The sequence below is a fragment of the Sarcophilus harrisii genome, chromosome 5 (genome assembly GCF_902635505.1).
Source record: "Sarcophilus harrisii chromosome 5, mSarHar1.11, whole genome shotgun sequence".
NCBI classification, from domain to species: Eukaryota; Metazoa; Chordata; class Mammalia; order Dasyuromorphia; family Dasyuridae; genus Sarcophilus; species Sarcophilus harrisii.
Window position 1 is genome coordinate 43608173 of NC_045430.1, and position 24492 is coordinate 43632664.

Sequence of the window (24492 nt, forward strand, 5' to 3'; positions counted from 1 at the left end):
TTCAATTCTTTCAATTTTATAAACAAGTTCTTCATGAAGAAATTACTCTTCATGATAAATATGAAATGAGAGTTTTATAGAGAGTAAAAGTTTTATTTATACATTTTTCATTTCTAGAAGTTTCTATATTTCTGCAAACAGAAAATTTGAAAAAAAGAATTTGGGCAGCCACCATGTTTATTAACAGGTGATTACATTTGTACAAACCAATTTATGCAATTTAATTTATCCCCATTTTCAGTATAAATTATTTCTTCTTTTAGCCTCTGTGTTCCTCACAGAATTAAAGCTTCTAAAGTTCCAAATGTGAGTTTCTTCTTCTGACAAATTTCTATGGAATTGTCTTTGGAGATCCCTACCCCACCCACCACCCTTTTTTTCTGTTATGCCTCATTCTCAGAAGTATCAGCACACAAGGAAACAATTTCCAAATACAGAGTAGTAGAGTGGCCTTCAAAGCTGCCCCACAGAGTGTTAATTGAATTGCTGAAGGATTTGTAGATTATACTCCTGTAAGTATTCAGCCTATAGTTTCAATATTTACTATTCCATAACTTAGAGAATTTATTTTATATAAAGCCTTTTCTATACCTTTTGAAATATATTTACAAATCAGTATTCCTTGTATTATGTAAAAATTGAAAAGAGTGAAACTATAATAATCTATCAGAGAATATTTGAAATTTAGTGGAATTCTATATAAGATGGATATGTTTTAATTTTATACCCTACTCCTTTAGCTGTAGAGTATAGGGTTTTAATCTAATTTACAGCTAAAGGAGTAGGGTATAAAATTAAAACATATCCATAAATCTCCCAAAGGAGGTGTAATTACAAAAGTCCTTTCTCTACTAAGGAATCACAAAACCTGAATTAAAATTTCACTATGAATTAGTGTTGAAGCTTTTTAAAGGATTTTGTCATTTTATTTATTTTAAGGAAGATAAATTTATTCTTCCTGTGGATTTTAATCTGGATAACCAACCTCCATCCTGAAGTCTAATCCCTCCGTCATACTAACTGAATGTTCCATAAGCATTAAAAATTTAATAAATTCAAAATGTTACTTATTATCTTTACAGCAAAGCTCTTCTCTCTTTAAAACATTCTTATTTCTATCTGGTAGTCATGAAGTTCCCAATATCAGAGTTATTCATCTCTAGATGACTTCTTTTCTTCCTTCTTTCTGATCCAAATGTTCAAAGACTTGTCAAATCTGGTTATTTCCATGTCCCCACTATTTTAAAAATACATCCCCATTCTCATCATTCGTAGTCACCACACTGGTTCATGTCATCATCAACACTTTGGTTTCTTGATTTCATCACTTCCCAGCTCAAGAAGCTCCAATGGCTCCAATTACCTCTAAGGAAAAGTACAAACTCCTCTGCTTGGCTTTTAAAGCCACAAAAAGATCTGCCCACAAAAGATCTGTTATTCAGATGTGTGTAATTCCTCTCTATTAACATAGACCAGAATCCTTCCAGAACTTAGTAAATGGTCTTCCCTGTGACCAAAAGAAAAACATTATCCAGTAGTTATCCTTTTAAGTAGTCTCTAAGAATTCAGTTAGGTAGTCTTCATAAAACAGATATAATGGTCATTACTGTCAATATTTTTAATGTTTTCAGTTTGGTAGAATCTGCCAGAGCTTTTGAAAACTCATGGTCATTTGTGGGCCACTTCAAAAGAATTTGGGCAGAGGCTATTCTCTAATATATTTCCTAAAGGGTAATGATATTTTATGAATGAATATAATCAAAAGAACTGTCCATTTAGAGCTAGCTCAAAACCTGGCTCTATTATTTTATATCACTTGTATGTCCTTGACCTTGGCAATTCACTCCCCTGTAAGAGTTTCAAATCTTTCATAAGATAAGATTGGATTGGATGAGTTTCTGGAGTCTTTTCCAGTCTAATAGTGTCCACTGTTATATTCTAAAAAGCATAGCATAATAGAGATGTACAAAACTCAAAAGATTAATGAAACTTAAAAGCTACGCACTTACTGGATCACTCTCACTACCAACTTCAGATGGTGAGTCTGTCTCATCACTTATCTCCAAAGATGAAACGCTCATATTATCCAATTCAGCTTGTATTTCTTTTTCCAGTTCTGCTTCAGTATCTTTATCATCCCACATTCTTTATAATAAAAGGTAAAATCATGAAAACAAAAACAGAGGACAAAATGACAGTGAAATCTGTCTAGTCTTAAATGTATCCATGGTTAAACATACTGGTTTCAAATCTTTATGGCATACCCTATGTGATACTATATATAATACACTTGCTGCTCCCATTAAAGTCATATTCTGATATGTCTTAAAAATGTATAGGTTTATCCAAATCCTAAAAAATTTTAACAGTCAAGTAAGACAAACTAGTGAAAGTCCTACCAATGTGGAAAAGCTCTGAATGTGGATCCAGGGACGTATCTGAATTGTCCAAAGACCAGTCTAGCTAAGCTATAAAAGTCCATCTCCAGCTTTGTTGCAGGCAAATGAATTTCTCAGATAAATTCTTTGGGACCATCTACTAAGGCTAGGGGGATTGTTGGAGGGAATAGTCACATCAACAAAAAACAGATCCTGGAATATACAAGTACAAAACTATAAAACAGGTATAGAATGTCTTTGTGTTATAAACATGTATAGATGTTTAAGTGTATGTACTGCATGCAAATATGTATAGCATAGCAAATGGTGGTGCAGCAGATAAGAGTGCTAGGCCTGTACTGGGGAAGACCTCCTGAATTAAAATTTGGCCTCAGACTCCCTACCTGGGTGAGTAGGCAAATCATTTGACCTCATTTTACATTAATCCACTAGAGAAGGAAATGGCAAGCCACTGCAGTATTCACATGTACATTGTATGTAGGTATACAGTCACACAGTTATGCTATATGTATGTGTGATATATTTCACATATATGTGTAGGTGTGTTAGATGTACACTGTACAATGTACCTATATTAACATATATGTGCAAATTCATGGGTTGTATTGTGCACATATATGCATACTATGCATATGGGTATGTATGCATATGTATTCATATACATATGTATGTGAATAAATCTTTATATGTGCATAAAAGATCTATAAATAAATATTTTTAAAAACTAGCAGGGAGGGGAGCAACTAGGTGGGGTAATGGATAGAGCACCAACCTTGAAGTCAGGAGGACCTGAGTTGAAATCTGGCCTCAGACACTTAATACTCAGACACATAGCTGGGTGACCTTGGACAAGTCACTTAATCCCAATTGCCTCAGGGTAAAAATAGTAAGAGCAAAAAAAAAAAAAAAAAAAAAACATTCAGAGGTGCTACTCAGTTACTGAAAAATCTCAAATTAAATGCTTGGGAGTTCAAGGGTTGCTTCTGTGCATGTTAGCTGGGTGACACTGGACAAATCAGTGAACTTCTCCTGGCCTATGTTTGCTCATCTGTAAAAGGGGTTAGTTTAGAAGACTATAGAGAGCTTTAAGTCCTATCTTAGCTCTATTAAATGCTACAATTCCAACAATTCTACCTTTTTTCCATTATCTAAGGAGAAGTTAAAGGAGTAAGAGGCAATATAGTACAATGCAAAGTTTCCCTGTTAAGGGTTTAAATCCTAGTCCCACTACTTACTAACAGTGTAATCTTAGGTGCAATTTTACGTTCAATACTTTCTTCAGTTAATGTAATGGGCTGAAGCTCGAGTTGATGCACTGAGGTCCCAAGCACTTGAGGCTAAATAGTAATTGGACCATACTTAATTAATATATATGCTTGGAGAAAGAATGGCCCCTGCCCACTCGTTGTGCAAGTCTTGATGTGTTGTATAGGAAATGACGATTTTGGTGGGTGGAGGCAGAGCAGGAAGAGAGGCGGGGAGAGCAGTCTGGCTGGCTTCTTGACTCAGCTGTACACATTGCTATTGCGATCCCCTCTTCACCTCTGATCCTTCTTCACCTCTACTGAGAATAAAGATTGAAGATTTTCCCTTAACCTGAATTCCTGACTCTGGCTGATTTTAAAATATGTGGTCATCACAAGTTAACCGACCTAAAACTTATAAGACCCACTCTAAAGACCATACACTCTATTTTGGAAGCTAATTACTACTTTCCTCCAAACAGATGAAAAACTGTCATGTGACAGGATTATTATCATCTTTATAATACTGTGCCACAGTTCCCTTTTGATGTCCTGACCCAGTTTCCCTAATTGTCCTATTTAGTTACTCTGCCTCAGGTTATAACCTTTCCCTCTTAATGTTTGATGAGATAAAGGTTTTATATCTTTAGGCTATAATCATTCCTTCTTAATGTTTGACAAGATAAAGGTCTATCCATTTTAGACATCCTTAGAATATCAGTAATCTCTCCAGTACCTCCCTCCATTATGTCATTGTTCTTGTTATCCTATAAAAGAGTCTTGCTGTCTAATATTCAGGGCTGGATTCTCTGAGAGGATAGTCTCATTCAGCCCTGGGACCAAACATGGATCCATTTGGTCCCAGTAAATCTCTCCCATTTAATAAATTATTAAGTACTCTCTAGTCTTTGTCTTGCTCAAGTTGCCTTTTTGCATTAATGGGGGGCTTCCATGTTTCCACAATGGAAATCCCTCTGTATATCAATGAAGTCATACTCTAGGTCAAAACCAAACCAAAATAGAAAAGCCCAAATAATGAGGATACCAAACAGACTACATTTGTAAAACATATAAAGTTGATAAAGCTTCTTAAATGCGGTGTCATAGTTTCCTCAATGTTTTTCTCACAAAAGAACCTATAATACAGATTGAACAAATATGATTATCTCTAATTTACAGATAAGGAACCTTAGAGAGAGTAATCTCTCTAAGAGATTACTAGACTTGGGCTAAGTTAAAGCTAAGAAATGCAGGGTGAAGTATTTAACTACAGGTCTCCAGAATCCAAATCCATTCCTCTGTCCAACATTCTGCTATTCCATGAATCCAGAAGGGACCACATAGAATAGGAAGACAATTTCCACAATTGGAGCTGCCTCTAACTGGAGTTCTTCAAGTGAAACCTGAATGACTATTTGTTAAGTTATAGGAAGAATTAAAATTCTGATTTGGATTATATTCACTCAGTGGTATTAAATTCAAATGTGAACAGGCTACTAAACTGTGTAGAAGGATCCTTTCTGGATATATTGATTTAGAAAACTACATATTTATAACTATTTATGTTTAGTGCTACTTTAATTTATTTTATTGACTATTTTCCAGTTTTGTATGAATCTGGTTTGGGTCGCACTAGGTTGTTCTTCAGGCAGCATGCCACTAGTGGGTCATGTGTTCGATACATCAGATTGGATGGTATTTTTCAATCACTTCTAAAGCTAGGATTCTGTAATTCTTTTGACTTCGATTGAAAAGAAAAGAGGGCTCAACACAATCATAACTCAAATTGCACCAGAAGGAACAGGGTAATAGAATCAAAGAGGTTCAGATGAGTGAATGAATGTCTATGAATACACATTTCCCAGGGTACATTGCCCTTGGAGGGCAAAAAATTTCATGGGTTGAGTGGCTTTCCTAGAATGTAGCTGCAAACAGTGTACAGAATATATCCCGAAGTATTTCTAAGTATCCCTTCTTGGGATAAATTGAGAGATGAGCAGCATAGACCAGAGTGGAGTTGTGTGGACGGGAGATGAAAGAGGCAAAAAACATCAAAGCCCAGCAGTTTAATTCAAGTGGGAACAAATGCAGCAGCTGCTTAAAAGGGGAACAAAGAGGATTACAATCCATAGTTTCTCCTCTTTCTGTGCTTTTAAAACTGACCAATACCTTTTCTTTGAATTATTGTAAGGAGGGGTAAAAGGAAAATAGAGTCCAAGCTGCAGTATTATTATGGTCTGTAATTTGAAACACTGTTCTATTAATTATTTGAAGTTCCTATGCTATTTCATTATATTAAGAAATCCTGGGGCAGTAATAGAAATGTTACTATGTTACAAAAAGTGATTATAGTGACAACAATGGGAGACAGAGTGATATAAAGTAAAGCAGAATTAAAAAAAACAAGTTACATAATGATTACAAAAAATAAATACAAAGTTTTCTGTATTTCAGACAGACTTTGTCTATGTTTCTCAAGAATTCACCCCCCTAGAAGCAGATGCCTGAAATGCACTCTCTCCTTATGGAAATCTTACTTGTCTTTCCTCTAAGATATAGCTCAAGCACCAACTCCTGTTTTCTTTTTTCCTAAATACTAGTGCCCTGACTCTCAAAACTATCTATTTATATATACACACACTTACATATTTGTATTGTTAACATTTATACTGAAAATGTGTGTGTACACACACACACAGGTTCATAGACAGCAGAAATAACTAGATAATATAGTGCATAAAAGCACTAGATCTGGAATCAGGTAGACCTGAGTTCAAAATTTGGTTTCAGCCACCTATTTAGCTGTGTGACCCTGGGTAAGTCATTAAATCTTTCTGCTTCAGTTTTCTAAACTGTAAAATGAGGATAATAGTATCTACTTCACAGAATTATGTGAGGATCAAATGAAATAATATTCCTAAAATTCTTAGCAGACAGTCTAGCATATAGTAGGGGCTTAATAGATGCATGCTTGTTTCCTTTCTTTTCATCTCTCATTTCTTCCTTCTCTCTTCTGTCCCTCCTTTCTTCCTTCCTTCCTTCATGTTTCCTCCATTAGAATGTAACCATTACTATTCAACTTGAATCCTATGAGTCTTAAAAGTTGGGGAATTACAATTGAGGAGATAAAGTCAGCCTATGAATAATGGGAGGAGAAGGTCAACAGTGAAGGACATGAATTTTATAGTCTTGATCATCTAAGTGTATTCTAGATTATAAATTCTAGATTTTTACTGGAACTAGGGATAGTGATGTTATATAGAATTAGCACAAGGGCCCCAACTGCTTCAGTCTCCCCCCTCCACCTCCTCCTCTTTCTTTCTGTGTCTGTCTCTCTCCTCTCTTCTTCCCTCCCTACCTCCCTCCTTCTCTCTCTCTCTCCTACTCTTTCCCCCTCTTCCTCTCTCCCTCCTTTTCTTCCTCTCTCTGTGTGTGTGTCTCTCTCTCTCTTTCTCTCTCTCTCTCTCTCTCTCTCTCTCTCTCTCTCTCTCTCTCTCTGTCTCTTAAAAAGAAATAAGGGTAGGGAGATAGTAAAAGTTTTTAGCATTACAACAAACACCACTATTCTGATTCCTGTCACACAAGGCACTGATACATTTCAATAGTCAATGAACAAAGAGAATCAGGCAATAAAGAAATATTTGTTGGGTCCCAAAACAAAAGGGGACCCAACTTATGTTACTTTAAGAACTGCATTTATTTCAGAAACAGAATCCATTTTTCTGGAAAAGCAGAGAATTATTATAAAGATTTACCATAAGAAAACTAATTCAATGATAAACTTTTTAAGATTTTGGGTTTACTCTCAAGAAGACAAATTGCTTACACATTAATTTATGTCAACTTATTATTAACTATTTCAAAATATGAGGTATCTCGAGACACTGTATTATTATTGTCATGTTCCTGGATGTATGAAAAGGTGTGGAGGAGATTGGGAGAAAATAAAGGTAAAGCCATTTCTACCACTAGTACCCCTTATTCTGTCTTGCCTCCTTCTATCATTGATGGAAGATATGAGCCATGACCCCAAAAGAATCACCACCAGACAAAAGCTAAAACTGACAAAGAAGCAAGGTCACCTGCACTTGAGAAGACAGAAGGGGAAAGTAATTACTAGTGGTAAAGTCCCAGGAATTAATGACTCATTACTTTCCATGTACTATACTCAAGAGCAAGGGACCTCCTCTAAGTTACTTTTCTATTCTGACCAAGAGTTAGCATTCTGCCTAGATGATGCCATAGAAAGTATCCATGGAAGAGATAGAAAGAAAATCAGTGAAGTAAAAGCCTTGCTTTTATTTTTTTACCAAGGAATAGGTCAGTGAAAAATCAAGAAAGGAAGAAGTCAAACTTTAAAGGCAAAATTAAAAGGGAGAAAAAATTTGCTTTTCTTCCCAACTTCTGTATTTTTTCTTCCTTCCAGAAAACAATATACATAACTACAAGATTGGGAGCAACTCATTGGCACACCGGACAGAATGCTTCAGACACTTATAAAATCTGGGTAAGCCACTTAATTTCTGACTCAGTTCTCTCAATTATAAAATAATCAACCTATCTCAGAAGATTGTTATGAGGTTCAAATATATTCAAAATGCTTTTCAAATCCTAAAGTTCTCCATAAATGTCATGAGTATTACTATATAAATGGAAAGAATAACAGAAACAAAATGGTACAACAGAAAAGAGATTAGAGTGGAAGTCAGAGAACCTGAGTTTCAAATCCTGCTCTGCTATTTACTATATCTGTGATCTTAGAAAGTCAGACACCTCACCTGTCCCCATTACAATACCCTCATCTGTAAAATGAGAACGTGGAATAGATGGTCTCTAAAATCCTACCCAGAGACACTGATACATTGTTGGTGGAATTGTGAACGGATCCAGCTATTTTGGAGAGCAATTTGGAACAATGCTCAAAAAGTGACCAAACCGTGCATACCTTTTAACTCAGCAGTGTTTCTATTGGGCCTATGTTTCAAAGAGATCTTAAAGGAGGGAAAGAGACGCACATGTTCCAAAATGTTTGTAGCAGCCCTTTGTGTAGTGGCAAGAAACTGGAAACTGAGTGGATGCCCATCAATTAGAGAATGGCTGAATAAATTATGGTATATGAATGTTATAGAATATTAGTGTTCTGTAACAAACTCCACCAGGATGATTTCAGAGAAGCATGGAGATTTACTGCATGAACTGATGTTGAGTGAAATGAGCAGAACAAGGAGATCATCACACACGACAACAAGACTATATGATGATCAATTCTGATGGACGTGGTCTCTTCAACAATGAGATGATTCAAACCAGTTCCAATTGTTCAGTGATAAAGAGAACCATCTACACTAGAGAGAGGACTGTGGGAACTGAGTGTGGAACACTTTACAGCATTTTCTCTGTTACTGTTTGTGCATTTTGTTTTCTTTCTTCCTTCTTGATCTGATTTTTCTTGCGCAGCAAGATAACTATAAATATGTATATATATATATATTGGACTTAACATACATTTTAACATATTTAACACGTATTGGATTACCTGCCATCTGGGGACAGAGGTGGGAGGAAGAAGGGGAAAATTTGGAACAGCAGGTTTTGCAAGGGTCAATGTTGAAAAATTACCCATGCATATGTTTTGTAAATAAAAAGCTTTAATTTAAAAAATAAAATAAAATCTTACCCAGAACTAAAATGATTTTATGAATTGAAAGTAAATGCTATGAAATGATAATAAACTTATCACCAAAAAGAAGATACAAGAAGGCACTGCTGCTGAATCTTTATAGAGGCTGTAGAGTGGAAGCAAGGGGGAAGGGAAGATGGCTCTCCTACTCAAGGGTGACAGTTATACTCCAACTCTCCAAATTGACCTCTTGTTCTCTCTAAAGTCAAAACTGGAACAATGCAAATGATCTAATAAAGTTATTCATTCTAAGCCCCAAATAACAGAAATGTCTTAATGTTAATAGCAAAGTCAAAGGACCATATAAAATCCTAGATTTTTAGGCTGGAAGGCACCTTCATTGAATCCAATCTTTTCATTTTGAAAATCATTAATTCACTAAATAAATCTGTTTTACAGTTTCAAGCATCAGCTAAGCTAAAAACAGAGATATCTGAATAAATAAATGGGCTTCCTGGAATCCTTAGATCATACCCAAATATTTACTCTATATTCAAAGGGTTTTTCCTGAAAAGGGGATTATCATGTTTATTTTCACCAAAGAGAGAATTATAAAAATTACAGAATTGGGAAAGTTGGGAAAGATAGGCTACCCCTATCATTTTACAGATGAGGAAACTGAGGCTCAGAAAAGTCAAGTAACTTTAGTCTTTCTATTTCATACTACACCCCCCCCCCTCCCATTGTTCTTTTGGAAACTGCTACCAACAAATGGACAAAGTATCTATAATAAATCTAGAGTAAGAGATGTGAGAAGACTCTCCTTTCTTTTTGAAAAGGTGTAAGATCCATGGGTGTAATATGTTACATATAGTTTTAGAGATTTTCAATATATTGCTCCATTTTTTTTTCTTTTTTTTTTCTTATTTATTTATTTATTTTTTAATTATAGTAACTTTTTATTGACAGAACCCATGCCAGGGTAATTTTTTTACAACATTATCCCTTGCACTCACTTCTATTCCGATTTTTCCCTACCACTCTCCACTCCCTCCCCTAGATGGCAAGCAGTCCCATATATGTTGAATATGTCGTAGTATATCCTAGATGCAATGTATGTGTGCACACATATATTGCTCCATTTTGACTCATTTTTTTTTTTTTTTGGTCTCTTTTCCTTTAAAAATAATATCTATTATTTGAGAATGTCTTCAACAGGAGGAAGATACTAGGACAAATGTAAAAAAAACAACAAAAATATCAATAAAAACCTATCAACAAGAACAAAAAAATATCTAAAATGTGTTTGTTCAGAACTGTAGAAATGGACAGCACTTTAGCTGGAAGGATAATAGAGGTCAACTTAACAAAGTGGTGCCCAGAAATTTTACATTAAAAAAATTTTTTTTAACAGAATACTTAAGGAAATTGGGTAAAAGTGGAAAAACCAAAGATAAAAAATATATCAAAGTGAAACATCTTGATTAAAAATAAGACATTTATAGGTGGAGGACATCTAGTCCAACCTCTTGTTAAAAGATGAGGAAAATGTATTGCTCAAGACAATTGAAGTGCTCAAGGTCACAGAAGCTTACAAGGCAAGACAATCATTTCCTGGTAAGAGTTTTTAGAAAGAAGATAAGATTGATGACAGATCGATCCATCGATCCTAGGACAGACAAAGAGACACAATCAGGCAGGATGGATGGATGGATGGATGGAGGGGAAGGAGAGAGAGAGATGGATAGACAGATGGATGATGGATCAAATAAACTTGTACTTCAAAACAGTTTAAGAAGAATTTGAGTCTGGTGGGTTTGTAGCGCTTCTACTGGAAGAGAGATCATTCAGTCCAATGCCCTCACTTCGCAAGTGAGGAACCTGAGACAACTGAAATGAATTTCACAAGAGTTGTTTCACGCCCTGAAAGCAGTCACCGGAGACATCAGCTGGGGCAAGGGCTGCTTCCTCCCCTGGAGGAGAAAAGGAAGGAAACTTGGATTTAAGCCCAGAGAGTTCATCGGGCCGCCGGGGCGATTGCAGGGCAGCTAGTACAACCCTTTCATTTTACAAATGAGGAAACTGAGACCCCGGGAGCGAAAGGGTTTTCCTGAGGCCATGGGAGAATTAGGGGAAGAATTACGGTTAGAATCCTGGAGCTCAAAAACCAAAGGCCACGTGGGAGGGAGGAGGTTGAGGGTGAGAGGGAGGAGTCACGGACTCCTCATGAAAGGCCCTTCCTCCAGTCCCAGCCGCGCCTGTAGCAGAACCATCCCGGATGAGTGGCAGACTAGCCTCTGCTTGAACACTTCCAGTGACGGGGAGCTCACTACCTGACAGGCGGCTCGCTCCTCCCCGGAGACAAGTTAGGATGGCTTTCTTTTCCCCTCCCCCTCCCACGGACGGGCCTCGCCCGGCCGGGGGCTGCGGGGCTCCCACTCTGAGGCAGGGTCAGTCTCCGCTCCCAGCACCGCCTCCTTCCCGGCCCACCCACTTCCAAGGACCACCCCGGGAGCGGCCCCAGGGGGCTTCCTGGAACCTTCGGCCGCTGCCTAAATTTTTACCTCCTCTGAAAGAGCGGGTCCATCGCCTCCAAACAAAGCGTAACCATGCCAACGACCAACCTCGGGTGGCCTGGGCGGGACTTGGACGACAGGGGCTGCCGGGGCTCAAAATACTACGAGTTCGCTTTTGTTTTGTGAAGGGATGATACAGGATCGGGATGGGAGCTGAGGTGCCGCTGAAAGTAGAAACAAAGGTGGGCTTGCTCCCTCCCCCAACCCTCCTGGAAAACAGTGCCTTTCAATTTGAAACGTGTTTCGCATGAGTAGTAGTTATCTTTTTCAATGCATGGGGGAGGAGTACGCAGAAAGGGAGGGAGGAAATTCGGTCTAGACGTTGAAAAAATGATAAAAATTATTTTTTTTTAAATGAAAAAATAATTTTTCTGCGAAAGTATCAAATAAATAATAAGCTATTTTTAAAATAAGTAAATAAATTGTTTTAGGAAATAGAAAATACATGTTAATCTTTGCATATTTTAAAAGAATTATTAATCTATTTAAAAAATTATTTTAAGGAGTAAATATTAAAACGAGTTTATTTTTTTAAAGTAAAATGAGTAACAATTTTTAATAAAAATAAACAGCTTTAAAAATGTGAATTCATAGATTCATTTAATAAAAAATAAGTTTAGCTTTAAAAGTAAATATAAATTGCTTTTTGAAAAATAGTACGTTTTAAAAGATAAAAATGAATTTTTTTAAAGAATTTAAGTAAATTAACATTAAGGGTGTTTTTTTTAAATAAGCATAAATAAGTGAATAAAGGAAGAAGAATGAGAAAGAGAGACAGAGTGCCTTTCTTTTAGTTAATAAACTCCTTGAAGTATATAAATCACTGAGTATAATCAGAAGTACACTCTACAGGGTAAGAACCGATAGAAATTTTAAGCATTTTATTTCTCTAATTCCAAATTGCTTTACAGTATGGTTGCTCTAATTTGAAGCACCCAGCCATTAGACTAGGTGCCACAGTGAATAGAACACTCTAGACTTTTTCCTCTTGTGTGACCCTGGGCAGGTCTCAATACCTCTTTCCCTCAGATTCCTCATCTGTAAAATGGAGATAACAGCGCCTACTACTAGGGTTTTTGCATTCTATTGAATCTCAAACAAAATCCTGTTTTCTACAGGAAGCCTTCCCTAATCCTTCTTGGTTAATATCTTACTGCTGTTAATTATTTCCTATTTATTCTTTATATAGCTTGCTTTGCTTGTGTGTGTGTGTGTGTGTGTTGTCTCCCTTCATTAAAACGGAAGCTCTTTGAGGGCAGATGCCTCAACTGGCAGGCACCAGAGGTATTTCCTTCTTTTTGGACTCCCTAAACCAAAAAATGACATAGGCACTTAATGTGTTGATTGATTGTGTGCATAAAATGAGATAATACTTACTAAGTACTTAAGTAAATGCTTTATCTATTTTTATTATTAAATAAAAAATTCTTTTGTTCTCTGTTAAACAGTTTGTTTTATTCTTTTTTCCCCTTTCATCCTCCCATGCAGGCTATGTTAAGCACAAATAAATTTATATATACATAGAGACATATATTTATATATATATATATATTCACATGTACCCACAGATCCACACACATATGCATATGTCTATATACACATATATAGACCTATATGCATACATATCCACATATACTCAGGACATACACACACACACACATTTACTCATAGGTAGACATGCATCTAAAACTAACAATATAGCTGAAATATAATGTAGATTTTTCTCTTAATTGAATCTTTAAGTTTGACTTTGTCTGAGATAAATGATTACTAGCACTTTTTTCCCTAGTAAATTCTACTCCTAAACCTTGTTAGTAGTGTTTCTATATATCTCATTTCCTATCCCTGATAACTCTTCCACTTTAATTCTGTTTCTTAACTTAACCTTGCTATTACTTAACCTCCCCTCACCCACGGATCTCTTCCTTATCTTCTCCCCATCGCTCCCCCCTTATTTCTTTATAGATTTTGGAGAGTATTATATCCTTCATGGTACATATGTACTAGTGCCTATTTAACTCATTCCTAATGTGAATAGATTTTCAGAACTACCAGCCCTTCACCCCTCCCCCTAATACCTCTATGTTTATTCTTCATTTGTGAAATATAATTCCTATCTTTACCTTGTCCTAGAAATTTTGCTTTTTAGTCAGATCAAACTCACCTCTGCTTCAATTTTTCTTTTGAGCTAACCAGCTACTGATGTCAATCTTAGACAAAAGATATACATTTCCATGTAAAAAAAGTAAACAATTTGTACATGTTAAGTTACTTGAAATTAGTCTTTGATATTGATTCATATGTTAAATTTTCTAATAAGTTTGGGTTTGCTTGAAAGTCCTAAAAATCTGCAAGTTCATGGAATGTCCATTTTTTTTTAATTCAATATTATGGATTATTTTGCTGGATATGATATTTTTGGTCACAGGCCCAGTTCTTTTGATTGATGGTATATATAATTCCAAGATTTGTGGTCTTTTATTGTGGCTGCTGATAAATCCAATCCAGTTCTAATTGTAGCTTCAGCATGTTTGAATTGTTTTATTCTTGTTTTCTGCAAAATTTTCTTTTTAATCTGGGGGTTTCAAAATTTGACAATAATATTCCTATGTATTTTCCAAAGGATATCTTTGAGATGGTAATCAGTGAATTTTTTTTTTTTCTATTTCTACTTTTCCCTCATATTTTATCACTTCAGAAAATTTTCTTGAATTATTTCTTGTATTAAGGTGTCAAGGTCACAGTTTTCAAGTAGTCCAATTATTCTTATATTTTATTTTCTTAATCTTTCCCTAGATCTCTTATTTTTCTTATGTTTCTCTTTCTCTTCTATTTTTTCATTCTTTATATTTTGTTTTGTTGTTTTTTGGTCTTTTATAGCTTCACTGGCTTCTCCTTGCCCAATTCTAATTTTCAAAGAATTATTTTCTTTTTTAAAACTCTTATCTCCTTTGCTATTTGGTTAACTTTTTTTCATAATCAAGGAGGTTTTTGTTTTTATTTTAGTTTTTCCTTAATCTCATTTGATTTTTAAATTCTTTTTTTTTTTTCAGTTCTTCTAAACTCTTCTCTGATCAGAGAGCCATTTAACATTATTCTTTGGGGTAGAAACTTTTTTTTATTTCAATGTCCTCCTCTAAAGATTAACCCAATCTTTCATATTCCCATAGTAAGTTTCTATGGTTTGGGTTCTTTCATTTTTACTGGCTCATTTTTTTAATGAGAACTATTAGTTACAGCACCTCTAATTGTAGGGTGGTGGGATGATGCCTCTAGCTTCACTTCAGGTCTTCCAGCTGACCTTATGTTGACACCGCTTATGCAGTTAGAGAAGCTTTATTGCTTGGTTACATCATCTTGTCCCTTCTTCTGCTTCCCTTCTTCTTCTCTCTCCCTCTGCTGTCCTGTACTTATACCCCTCTCATCTCCTTTGCCAATGTGCCCCAACAACAAGTATGCGTTTAGTTTATGTATCCAGGGGCCCAACTCCTGAGATGGTGGGGACGATCTCAATTTGGCGCATGCTCAATGCCTGTCCTGGTGTGTCTACAGGGTGTGCCCCAGACCTTTAGCCAGTGAGGCAGAACTTACTCCTGAGGCCTCAACATCCATTCCCAAGGTGAGCTGAGATCCAACCAGCCAAAGACCACAAGGGTCAAGTTTGCACAAGACTTGTCTTTGCACAGACTTGTTGCCTATGCAAATGGGGCATTGTGTGCAAGGTACATGATGAAGGATGTTAGAATCCTTACAAAGTGTTAAGTCACTTATCTAATTTAGCATGGTACTTAGCAAGTTCTCTAGCTCACTAATGTATTTAAATACTCATTGGAGTTCACACTTTTGGGAGATTCATAAGTCAGGATTCAGTCGGGAGATTCACAAGTCAGGAACCCACAATCCTACTCTCTCAGAGGAGGAGTCAACCTTTGAGTTCACAGCTCTAAAAGAGCATATAAAAGGCCGAGGCTCAGTCAGGAGTCAGTTTGGGAGATTCAGAGAGAGCTGGAGGCTGAAACTGGCAGAGGCAAAGGACTAGCAATAAGAGCTCTTAGAACTAAGGAAAGTTTACCGGGCTATTTTGGAAGAGACAATAAAAAGGACTGGACTTTAACACTTGGCTTCATTTGAGGTGATTATTGATCTGAACTGAAACTAAGGCTGCCTCCAGAAACCCCCCAGGAAATCTGCTCCCAGAGAATGATCATATTTTAGAGAAGAGAAGAACACTACAGAAGAGTCTCAAGATTAATGCAGACTCTTGTTATTCTGTTCCCTAGCATTCTTGTTGCTAGGTTCCCTAACACCTGGACTCCTCCCTCCTGCAAATGCCCACAGCCAACAGTCCCTGCCCCACTCATTGCCTCTGCACTCACCAGATGTATTGATTCCTTCTCTTGCAGGGCCCATCTCTGCAGTACAGCTGGACCTGGCATTTCTAATCAGCTGAGGTTCCCTCAGTCTTCCTGGACTTAGAACCCTGGCTCTGCATGAAGTTCACTATGGGAGGGGAGCAGGCAATTTCTGTGGTTCCTTCTGAGGCTCCAGTCAAACTCAGGTTGCCCCAGGGTTCCTCATTTGCTGTGTCTGTGAAGCTAGCCCAGAGGTGTTTGCACTTCACATTGGTTAATCCCCATTCTAAAGTCTTTATTTGGGTCATTTCAGGAGAACCTCTGTTCTGCCCAAGTCTTCTTTGTATTTTACCAGTCTATGTTCTCTCTGATGTGCAAATATGTTCTGTTTCTGGAGGAAATCTGGAGAACTTCAAATTTACTGAACTAATTTGCCATCTTCCCCAGTCCTCTACTACATCATTTTTTTTTTCAATTATGTCTTTTCCATTGACATTGTTGTACTAGTAAATATTGCTTCTTTGTTCTGGTTATTTCATTTGTCAATCAAGTTGTGTCTTTCTATATATTTCTCTTCATCTTAATTGTTGTCTCTTATAATAATAGTAAAATTTCATGACATTCACATGGTCTAATTTGTTTAACTATTCCCCAGTCTATGGTCATCTACTTTGTTTCTAATTCTTCGCTATGTGTTTCTATAAATAAAATATACATCCTTTCTTTTGGCCAATAAATAGCTTCCTTGGAGTATATGTATGCCTAATAGTAGAATCTCTGAGTGGAAGGATATAGAATTTTAGGCCTTTTATTGATCTAATTCTAAATTCTTTCTAAATTGTAATAATTATTGAGCTCCATTAACAATGTGTTACTATGTCTGGCTTTCTAGAACTCCTCTAACTTCTTGAACATTCTCATATTTTTGTTATCTTTATCAAATTATTCATCCAACTATTATTAACCAAGTCATGAGATCATCATGTGCAATACCCAAAGAATATTTACTCTCTAGACAGAGAAACAGCTAGGGTTGGATGTCTTCACTTGTGTGACATTAAGAAATCTCTGAATTTGTTTGAATTTCAATTTTCCCAGCTGTCAAGTGAGGGACTTGGAACACTAAAATCAATTTCAATTCAACAAGTCTTTTTTTTTTTTTTTAATGCGATTTTATTAATGTCTCTTATTTTTTACCTGCATTGATAAAGGGAGTTTCTTCACCTAGAAATTTCTTTACCATGATTTTCAAAGCCTAGTGGAGGTCCCCATGACCCTTTTGGGGATCCATTATGTAAAAGCTATTTTCATAATACTAAGGCATTATTTATCAAGATTTTTGAACTACATGTCTGTTGGAGGTTGGATTTTCTTTTGATATTTCAACTAAAACAATATATCACAACAAGTTGAATGCAGAAGCAGATATGAGAATCCCAATAATAAAGAGATTTGCAAAAATTTTTAAAACAATTCCTCTCTTTTCATTATTTTTTGTGTTGGAAGATATAGTTATATTCTACTAACATATATTATTTATATTAATATGCAATTAGTTTGTTATTACTATTTAAATTAATAAAAGTATTTTTAGTTATCAGTTTTAACTTCTTTCTTTTTAATAGATATGACCCACATAAACTAGTTATTTGGGGTTCTCAATAATTTGTAAGAGTGTAAAAGGGAAAGGGGGCAGACTCAAAATGGCAAAGTAAAGGCTATGATTCACCTAAGTCTTTCCCAGAGCTCCTTCAAAAAATTTTAAATAATGCCTCAGAACAATTTCTGGGGATCAGAACCCACAAAAGGACAGAGTGAAACATTTTTTCTGCCTAAGTCAACTTGAAAGTCAGCAGGGAGATCTATCACACTGGGGTGAGAGTAGAGCAAAATATAGTGCAAGCTACTACACAGGAAACCAGCAGTAGGTCTTGGAAGCAACTTAATCATTAGCAGCAGAAACTGTGAGTTTACAATCCATAGATAATAAGGGGTTCAGAAGAAAAAGAACAGATCCTCTTTCTGGCAATGGGGACAAGACTGCTGCATTGTTCAAATGTGGATTTGGGGTACAGTCCTAGTGGCAATCTTAGGGTGAGGAAGAATGTTAGCATAGCATAGAAAGCTTGAGTCCACAGGAGAGCAGAGACACTAATCACAGTTCTAAAGTAGAAAAGAGTGTTTGTAGTTACTCATAGATCAAAATACAGGCCTGGAAAGTAGTAAACATGCCTCTCTTTAGATCATACCACCTTAAAAGAACTAAAAGTTTACAGACATACACATACTTTCAAATTCCAGCAATATCTGAAAATAGCAGCATAAAAACCCTGAAGCTTAGCATAGTGCCCCTGCCACCTCCAGGAACACAGAACAACTTTATTATAAAGCTATAAGTCAAAAAATAGGTTGTAAAAATTAGCAAACAAGCAAAGATTCTGTTGTTCTAGTGACAGAGAAGATCAAAACACAAACTCAGAAAAAGACAACAAAGGAAAAACTACTACATCCAAAGTCTCAAAGAAAAAGTGTGGATTGACCTCAGGCCCAAAAAGAATTCCTGAAGAGCTACAAAAGAATTGTAAGGACCAAATAATAGAGATAAAGGCAAAAAATAGTGGGGGGGGGGGGGCGGGAGGAGGGGAGGGAAACGGGAAGCGGGGAGGAAATGATAACAATGCAAGAATATAATGAAAAAGGAGTTAATAGCTTGGTAAAGAAAGTACAAAAATATTGAAGGAAATTACACATTAAAACAAACAAACAGAACAAATGGTTTAAAAAATGTCACAAAATTCAATGAAGAAAAGAATGTCTTAAAATTTTATTTTTAAACAAATCTGGGGGATATGAATGCATCTCCTTGCATTTAAAAATATACATGTAGGGTGTTTCTGTAAAATTGACAATAAAATGCTTTGATGAAGAAAACCCAATCCAAATTGTAGAATAGCAGGAAGCAGTACAGCCTAGCTAACTCCTAAGCACAAAAATCCAAAGAAAAGAATGTCTTAAAAAGAAGAATTCAACAACAAAAAAAAGACATATAGAAAAATTCACTGAAGAGAACTAATTTTAAAAAAATTAATGTTTAAAATACTTTTTTACATGTAATTAGGGGGAAATAAAAATGTTAAGAATGTTTTTTAAAAAGTGTAAAATGATCCTGAGACTTAAAAGTTTTAGAACCCCTGTCCTACACAGATGAAAATATATATCTAGTCCCTTTTTACATCCATGTTTTTATATCACCTTTGTTTCCCAAGTATCTCCACCTCCTACTCCCAGGCAACTATCTTACATATTAAAAAAAATAAAAAGTTTGGAGAAAAACTAATATTTAAAGAAAAACCTCTAATATTTTAGAAAAAAATCTAACATTATTTATTATTGTCCATGCTTATAAGTTACCCTGACAAAAAAGGTTACAGTGAAGTGAGTGAGCGAGTATGTTTATGTGGTTTTGGGAGAAGGGGAGAGGAGTGCCTTCTCTACCTCTTTGGAGTCCAAAAGAGTCATAATGCCAAAAATATTCAGTTTTTAGTGTTTTATTTTTAATGATTTTATAATTTACATTCTTGTCATCTTAGAATTATTATGTAATTCGTCTTCCTATTTCAGCTTACTTCACTTTAAGTCAATTCATTTGTCTTCTCTATATGCTTCCCTATATTCACAATATTCATTATTCCTTGCAACAACAACAAAAATCCTATTATATTCATATACCATGAATTGTTTAGTAATTTCCCAGTTAAGGGACATCTTCTTTGTGTTGATTTCATTGCTATTACAAAAAAAGGCTGCTTTAAAAATGTTGCTACATAAAGAACCCTTTTTTTTGTCATTTGCTTGCATAGGATCTTGAAGTAAAATTTATGGGTCCAATCATATAAAAATTTTTGTCACTCTATTGACAAAATTGCAATTAAAATTAAATTAAAATAAATAATAAATTTAATTAAGATAAAATTTAAAATGCAATTAAAATTAAATAATAGATTTAATTAAATTAAAAATGCAATTAAAAATTAAAATTAGAGGAAGAAGAAGAAGAAGAAGAAGAAGAAGAAGAAGAAGAAGAAGAAGAAGAAGAAGAAGAAGAAGAAAGAAGGAAGGAAGGAAAGAAAGAAAGAAAGAAAGAAAGAAAGAAAGAAAGAAAGAAAGAAAGAAAGAAAGAAAGAAAGAGAGAGAGAAAGAAAGAAAGAAAGAAAGAAAGAAAGAATTTAATAATCCCTCTAGTCCTGGGATAAGGGATCGTGCCTTTGACTCAGTGGTGCCTCAATTCTCCCCACTGATCTGGAACTCTAATCCAAAAGCTCCACCCTCTTTTAAGTGCTGATAGTCAGCAACTCTACTATTTTGCACTCACCAGGTAAATTGGTTCCTTCTCACTTAGGGAAATATCTCAGCAATATTTCTGGACTGAGACTCCCCAGCTATCTGAAAAACGTGAAAGTTCCTGTGGTTGGGGTTGAGGCTACCCAGAGCTCCCTGCTTGCTATTGTACCAGAACTAGTCAAGTTTACTTGGTTAATCCTCTCTCCTAAAGTCTTTCTTAGTGATTTTGGTTGTTTTTAGAGAATCACTATTTATGTTCCAAGTCTAATTTGTTTTTCCACAGGCCTACATTTGCCTTGAGGAACAATTCTGTTTCATTTGTGGGGCAAATCTAGAATTTTCTCATCTATTCCACCATCTTCCCATAATCCTCCCCTTGTTCCCCTCTTTTAAACTTTCTTTTTCTATGCCTCTTCTATGTTTTTCTAAAGCAGTTGTTCTTTATTTTGTTTTCTTTATTAATTCTATCTTCTGAAATTCTCTTCTTTGATTCACACATAGTCTAAGTCTTTATTTATTCTTTATTTAATATCTCTAATTCATGGGATGCAAGTTTCTTAAGTACTTGGTTTGAACTCCCCTTTCTAACCAATTTCTAAACTATTGCCTTAATAGATCTTGCCCCGTCAGTCTCCCTTTTCTGCTGGACCTCACTTTTAGAAGTAATTTTTCTTGAGTAAAGAATAATGTTGTGTTTAACATATACTGGCTTACTTGTAATCTGAGGGAGGAAGTTGGGGGGAAGGGAGGAAGAAAAAAATTTGGAACACAAGGTTTTGCAATGGTGACTGCTGAAAATTGTGCATATATTTTGAAAAGAAAAAGCTTTTTAAAAAAGAGTAATGTTGGATAGAAGCAATTAAATGATAGAAATTCCTTTTGTCCCAAATTGTTAAGTCCAGATAAGAATAATTATCCATAATTGTTCTCTTTCTCATTGGCTAAGCTTCTTATTTCTAAGTCAGTACTTCCTCTTCATCCACTAAATATACTCTAGTTCATATATGCTTTCTTTATAAATCTGGATGATTTTGATGGAGGCATTATACTATCTCAGAAGGCTGTCTACAAATTTGCCCCCTCTAACCAGATTAAAGCTGTCATGAAGTCCCCATCTCCTATTGTAGGGCCCACACCTTTCTACCAAAAGAATGGTCTTCAATAGGTTGAGATCCCATCCTTTCATTCTCCCAGATGTATCCCTTATCTCCACCTTCTTTTGGATTCTTTCATTTTCCTGAAGTCCTTCTTCCATCTGAAAGGATCATTGTTCCTTTGCTTTTTATCTATATGTAGACTTTGAAAGGAGAGATCTCGCATTCCTTCTTCCCTCCATTAATACTTTTCATTTATGATGAGTAGCTCAATGGTACAGTACTGGAACTGAAGATAGAAAAACCTAAATTCATACTTATCAGTCTCCTGCAAATCACTTAATCTCTGTTTTCTTCAGTTCATTTATCTATAAAAAAAAAAAAAATAAAGATAATAATAGTATTTGCTTTCCAACAACATTTCCTTCCCTAAATAATAGAACTTGTAAGGATAAAATAAGATAAAATATACAAAATGCTTTGCAAACCCTAAAGCATAAGGTAAACATTATTTGTTATTTTTAATATTACTATTGTTATTATTATGCTCCCTCCTACTCAGCAATGTTTTCAGTGGAAAGAGGACTGTGAGATATAATTATTTGTTTCACTCACACATGTTTTTCTTGGTGTGTTTTTTAGGCCTCTACTCTCCTCCATTCAATGTATATAGAAAAACTCAAAAGCCCAGGGGATTTAAGAGATAGTAAGATTAGCTTCATAAAGCCATTGAAGTGAGATAACAGGCATTTGTGTAATCCAGAAAAAAGGGTTAACAAGGATCTTCAAGATTTCATCTTTCTTGTTCTTCAGTCAGGGGTCAAAAAAATGGAGAAATGCATTTCTTTTCTTTTCTTTTTTTTTTTTTTTTTTTTTTTTCACTTTAATGGGTTTACTATTCTTTTAGAAAAGAAATTCCCTTCTTTCTAAAACTTATGGTCCTATGAACTTTAATGATAATGAGTACCAGGATGAAGAAAAAGTGAAACATAAATGACCATTTCATTTATGACTTACATGATCTAATACTCTAATGTATTTAAAATCTCATCAGTATGGACGCTCCCTTACAACATATCTTGCTTAAAGCTAATCATTATTTCCCCATTACTTTGCCATAGAAAGCCCCCAAACAACATAACTATAAGCCATTATATTAGAGAAATCTACCTGAGTTCTTGTGACACTGATGGAGCACAAAATTTCTCATTGATTACCCCTCACAATTAGTCCATCTTTTTTTTTTCTGGATATATATTTCTCTGACAACATACTTTCTATTGCTTAGACTTCAAAAGTACTTGTTTATAATGTGTCTTATATAGCCTGTTGTCCCTACCATAGCTTTTAAATGATTTAAAGTTATCACTGTGGTCACAGGATTCTAGAATTGGAAAGGACTTTAGAGGCCATATAATAATAATAATAGCCATTATTTTTATAATATATAATTTATTATATAGTATATATAACATATTATGCACAATATATAATATATTGGATAATATAAATATAATCAACAATCTTAATGATGTTTATTATTATATAGCATTTACTATATGCCAGGCACTATGCCTTTCTTTAAAAAATATTGTTTCACTTGATCCTAACAACAATCCTTCAAGGTGGTTACTATTATTACCCCCAATTTACAAATGAGAAAACTTGACAGCAATTGGATACCTTGTACAGAGTCACACAGCTACTAAGTTTCTGAAGCTGAATGTGAACTCAAGTCTTTCCAGCACTTTATTCACTGAGCAATCTAGATGTTTTAGCTGTTCATTTAGGATAACTAATGGCTTTTTGCTTAAAAAAAAAAAAAAAAGTCTTATTTTCATTGATATCTTAAAAAAAAAAATGCCTATTACTGATTATACTCCCTTACTTCCTCTACACCAGTGTGCCAATTCTTATTTTTTTTTCTTTTTTTTTATTATAGCTTTTTATTTACAAGTTATATGCATGGGTAATTTTACAGCATTGACAGTTGCCAAACCTTTTGTTCCAATTTTTCCCCTCCTTCCCCCCATCTCCTCCCCCCCAGGGCAGGTTGACCAATACATGTTAAGTATGTTAAAGTATAAATTAAATTACAATATAAGCATACATGTCCTAACAGTTATTTTGCTGTACAAAAAGAATTGGAATTTGAAATAATGTACTATTAGCCTGTGAAGGAAATAAAAAATGCAGGCGGACAAGAATATAGGGATTGGGAATTCTATGTAATGGTTCATAGTCATCTCCCAGAGTTCTTTTGATGGGTGTAGCTGGTTCAATTCATTACTGCTCTATTGGAGTTGCTTTGGTTCATCTCATTGTTGAAGATGGCCAGGTCCATCAGAATTGATCATCATGTAGTATTGTTGTTGAAGTATGTAATGATCTCCTGGTCCTGCTCATTTCACTCAGCATCAGTTCATGTAAGTCTCTCCAGGTCTTTGTGAAATCCTCCTGCTGGTCATTTCTTACAGAACAATAATATTCCATAATATTCATATACCATAATTTATTCAGCCATTCTCCAATTGATGGGCATCCACTCAATTTCCAGTTTCTATGTGCCATCGCTTATTTTTTTAAAAAAAGGAAAAACAACAACAAAAAATCTCACATTGTGGTGTGTGTGTGTTTAAATCAGTGACTTAGATCATACTCATCAATTGCCCTATGATGCTAGACTAAGAAGATTAGCTAATTGTACTTGTGATAATTAGGATACAAAAACTTGATAGGCTAGAACATTAGGAGTGAATCTAAAAAGCCAAATTTCCATTTGATACCAACTTTCCCCCCTAACGCCCCCCCCCAATATCATAACTATAAGATGGGAAGATGGCACAGTTGAGCATCAGTTATTCTG

The 24492-nt window shown here is 35.2% G+C and overlaps 2 protein-coding genes across 4 annotated transcripts in view; one reads left to right on the forward strand and one right to left on the reverse strand.

Annotated features, from left to right (window-relative positions):
- The window catches only part of LRRIQ1 (leucine rich repeats and IQ motif containing 1), a 315252-nt gene extending 312447 nt beyond the window's left edge, over window positions 1-2805 (reverse strand). For 2 of the 3 annotated variants that reach the window (XM_031940562.1, XM_031940561.1), the window contains exon 1: window positions 2010-2801. In XM_031940562.1, coding sequence (XP_031796422.1) covers window positions 2010-2144 — 135 coding nt within the window. In that variant the 5' untranslated portion in view covers window positions 2145-2801. Of the gene's footprint in view, window positions 1-2009 lie in introns of all 3 variants that reach the window. The other variant, XR_004229855.1, reaches the window with a different exon arrangement.
- An 8644-nt stretch (window positions 2806-11449) lies between these two features.
- On the forward strand, window positions 11450-17617 carry LOC116419605 (metacaspase-1B-like). The gene is made up of 2 exons (XM_031940564.1): window positions 11450-12021; window positions 16243-17617. Exon 1 carries the CDS (start codon window positions 11635-11637, stop codon window positions 11971-11973), a length of 339 nt encoding a protein of 112 aa, XP_031796424.1. The 5' UTR covers window positions 11450-11634; the 3' UTR covers window positions 11974-12021; window positions 16243-17617.
- The last annotated feature ends 6875 nt before the right edge of the window (window positions 17618-24492 follow it).

Excerpts from the sequence above, each read along its gene's own strand:
- LOC116419605 (XM_031940564.1), top strand. The coding sequence starts at position 11,635 with ATGGCTTTCTTTTCCCCTCCCCCTCCCACGGACGGGCCTCGCCCGGCC.